The following is a 4201-nucleotide window of genomic DNA, read 5'->3' as shown; positions in this document are numbered from 1 at the left end:
CCAATCCCAACATTCTGTGATTCTGTGAATGAAGGACCACCCAGAAAGCAAAATCCAATTTACTTCTGTTTTCCAGTGAGGAAGTTGATGATCTCTTGGAAGAAGCAGAGGAGAGAGAAAGCAAAATTTTCTTAATAAAAGCTTTTACATATTTTTGAGCAGCAGGAAAATAAATATTCCGAAGTCAGTATTTGACAGTCACTTATGCTTTCATACAAAACTTATTTTCCATAATTTTGGGGAGATTTAGGTTTATATGTAGGCTTCTATGGGAGCTGTTTTCCTTTCCAGGTTATTTTTTTTTATTCAGGCATTTGTCAGTTCAAATCCTAAAACTAATCCTGACCTTGTAAATTAAATGGGATTAAGAAAACAATACCCTCAGTGGAGTCCTAGGTTCAAGGATTCTTCTGTTGAGGGAGTTTTTAACTGTGAAAGAAAATTTAGGAAATAGCCAACAGTCTTTATTGATAGAAATATTTGTTTTTACTTTATAGGCATTTAGTCATAGTAAGGCCGTGACGTGTTTACTTGCTATGATACAGTACTGTGTTTCTCTGAAGTTTAACGAACTTGTATATGTCTTTCTACTGTAGATTGGATCTCTGCATCATGGACTTGGTTGTGTACGTATTTCTCTCGCATTCCTTCAAACTTTATAGTCATTTTAACTACCAACTTTATCTTAAACTGACGATAATGTATTCTAATACGTTTTAGCTTTTTTAAAAATTAGATGTTTTTCAAGACAAAATTTCCTATTACTTATACTCCAAAGTATAAAGATTTTCTGAAAAATATATTTCCCAGAGAGACTGCTTAATATATTGCCAAGAGTTTCCTAGACCTGTTTTTAGTACACTTCTTATACCTTTCAAATGCTATTATCCCCGTAGAAATTAGACAGACAGTAAAGAATAAATAACTATGTAAAATTACAGTTGTGCCTCACCTTTCCACCTGGGCCCTGCTGTGTTTATTCTTTCTGATCCTTTTCAGCATTGAACGATACTCTACAAAGATATTGCCAGTTAACTTAATAGCTCTCTTCTGAAAGGCAGATGAACATAGAAAGTACTGATTCCAGATTTAAGTTATAGGCATATTCAGTAGTAATCCTAAAACTATTCTTTTAATGCAGTGTTCCACTTAGTTGAATTTTATGATAACATTATTGCTAGTAGTTTTGAACAAAGAAACCACCTCATAGCAGAGGAGTGCACGTAGTGCTCTGAAATCTGACTCCCTTATACAAATTTGATCCTAATGATTTATTTTTTTTCCTCAATTATAAGTACACTGCACATCAGCATCTTCACTCAGGACAATCCAGAGAAGGAACTTTAAACTTCCATTTGTTTTTTTCAGTCTTCCATTTCTTGCTTTTTCTGTGTGAGCAATTAAAATCATGCAAAGGTAGTTTCATATTCCTAAGTGAAGTACCTGCCGTTCTTTGGTGGATGCCTGTCTAGCAGTACCACCGGACAGTAAAAACAAACTGAGATGTGACCTTCAGAAAGCATGGTGGAGGGGACTCTGACCGAATCATCTGTTGCTATGAATGAGAGCATTGTCTGGAGTTAAACTTCAGTACCAGGGCTCACTGTGGTTGTCTGCAAGTTCATAGGCTCAGTGACTACCCTTGGGTTCTGTTATCTCACTGTAGCAAATCTCAGGCTGCCAAGAATTATAAAGAAATATAATATATATAAATGAAATACATGTATAGTTACCAAAGAATATTCTCAACTTCAAATTTTAAAGGATTTATTTTAGTATTGTTGACAAGCTATCATCATTTGCATTTGAAAGAAATTAAGTCTCACTCTGTTGAAAACAGCAACTTTGGAGATAGCTTCAGCAGACATTTCAAATAAGAAAATGGAAAATTATTCTACGTTTTCTTGGTGGCATGAGAAAATAAGACAGACTGAAAATGCGTTTACTTTTTCCTAATGTCACTATTTCCTTGGTATTGGGGAGTGAACAAACTGAATTAACTCAGGGGCTGACAAAAAGTAATCTACAACATCAGTATATTCTTCTCACAAAAGCTAAAGTTTCCTTTCTTCTAATAAAGATAAGTAAAAATCCTCAGGAAAGCAAACATCCTTTGCCTTGAGCTCCCACTTGCTTAATCTTCAGTTCTTTCAAGGTTTTATCATTTCACAAAGTAACACTCTATCCCCAGTAAAACTTTCACTGACATCCATATACAGGAATGAAAGCTGTTAGAGAATATTTTATATAAGAACTCTGATGAAGTTTCAATGTCATGCAAGTTTGTGGAATATAAATCTTTATTTTTCGGTGGTGGTCCTTTGATGAAAAAGTCTAATGGGCTTAGAGGTAAAAATATTTGAAGTATTAAAAAAAAAAAAAAAAAGATTCTCGAGTAAAAAAGATGCTCTTTCTTGGCTAAATACTGCTGTATTAACCACAAACTTCTGTATTATCGTAGGTCCTCTCTCTGCCCCACCGGAGGCTTGTTTGCTACTGTAGGCTGTTTGAAGTTCCAGATCCAAATAAACCTCAGAAGCTTGGATTGCACCAGCGAGAAATATTTTTATTTAACGATCTTCTTGTGGTACGTATTTTCAGGTGGATAAATTTCTAGTGAGGTATTCAGAAGTGCCTGTCTCCATGAAATCAGTGGCAATTAAGTGCATGAGTGTTCCTAAAAATAAATATCTATTACCTCTTACTCTGTACTTCAACAATCTTGGGATGATTAAGATTTAAATTTTCTTCCTTTTCTTCATTATTTCTAATTCTTTTTTAAAATGAAGCCTTTTATTGATTACTACACTCTGTCGTAAGAAAGTACTTTGATGCAATAGCTTATACTATAAAGAACAAAAACTACCTCCACTTTACCCATTTCCCTAATGGGTAAGTGGAGACTCTTTATTCCATGAATAATGAACTCAAGTTATTTGTGAAAAAACAAAGTTACATACTACTTTGTATTCCTCAGATGTTCTGTGAACCAGATATGTTTATTCATTGAAACAGGAATAGGATATGTTGAAATACATTTTAGAGTTGACTCTACTTTTTTGTATGCATTTGACTTGACCCAGTCTTTTGAAAAACAGACATACAAAACTAATGACAGGTTGGAGTTACTTGGTTGATTTACTCTTAAAAATGGGAAAATTTATTGCACTCTATTTGGAATGTATTTTGCTGTTACCAGAGAAGTAAGAACTAAACAAAATATTTCATGTTTTGTTACAAAAAAGGCACACTTCATGTGCACAATTATATTGTGTCTAATTTTTACATATCTTCAGACCTTAAACCGGGAAGTAAATGAAAAAAAAAACCAACAAAAAAAAACAACCAAAAAACCAAACCCATTTTCGATTGTGAGTGTAACCTCCTATTGTAAATGTCAGCTTGGGTGTGAAATGATGGAACACTGTCATCTTCAAGCTGCAATTTTTACAAGTTTGAAGTTGCAAGTTTTATGTTGTTTTTATTACTTACTCAGGTGTCAGTAGTTTTAACAACCTGTTTTGGGAGTAATACAGATCAAATTTGTCAGCTCTAGTAAGATGCCATCACTAAAAGTTAAAATTAGAAAGAACTAGTAAAAAGAAACGTCTTGGTTATAAAGCAGAAGAGTGGTTGCATTCACACTTTAGAACCCCAAAACTGATGGTAAGTAGTAGTGTGTTACTTCTATTATAGCAAAAAGTAAAGATTCCCAGAGACTCTGAGCTTTTATTGAGATAGGTGCTGTACAAATCTCAGGGGAAATAGGGCATCCTTGGGTGAGGTAGTGGAAGGCAGTGTTTGGAGGTGTGCAGAAGTGGAGCAGGTTTGGAAGGTCACAGCATGTGAGATTAAGGGCTAAGAATTCAATTTGTGTGGAGAGATCAAATGGGCATGTCCTTCCTGTAGTCAGGCTGTAAGAACAAAAGTGTGAAGGAAAGTGTGATAGCACCTAAGGTTTTTTTAAAAGGATAATTTAAACATATTTACATGTTTGTTGGCATGTGCAGTGCACAATAAGGATGCAGGGTTTTTTTCTTTCTGGAATTTCAAGTAGAGTCCTGGAGAACAGAGAAAGGCTTTGTATCTGGAGAAAATATTAAACCTTCTGGTTAAGAGATACCAATGCTTCAAAGCTAGCTTTGTTCCTTCAGTAGTAGTAGATTAAAGACATCAGATGCAAAGGAAAGGAAAAGGAAAG

General features: G+C 34.5%; 1 protein-coding gene across 1 annotated transcript in view; it reads left to right on the top strand.

Annotated features, from left to right (window-relative positions):
• Nucleotides 1-2461: 2461 nt before the first annotated feature.
• Nucleotides 2462-4201, top strand: part of LOC104522109 (IQ motif and SEC7 domain-containing protein 1-like) — a gene marked incomplete at both ends in the record, with an annotated part of 15949 nt that continues 14209 nt past the window's right edge. The window contains one exon of the mRNA XM_010164305.2: nt 2462-2587. Coding sequence (XP_010162607.2) covers nt 2462-2587 — 126 coding nt within the window. The remainder of the gene's footprint in view (nt 2588-4201) is intronic.

Source organism: Antrostomus carolinensis, unplaced genomic scaffold (genome assembly GCF_000700745.2).
Source record: "Antrostomus carolinensis isolate BGI_N321 unplaced genomic scaffold, ASM70074v2 scaffold48893, whole genome shotgun sequence".
Classification (NCBI taxonomy): domain Eukaryota; kingdom Metazoa; phylum Chordata; class Aves; order Caprimulgiformes; family Caprimulgidae; genus Antrostomus; species Antrostomus carolinensis.
Note: the sequence above shows the minus strand (reverse complement) of the source record. Positions and strands in the feature narration are given on the sequence as shown.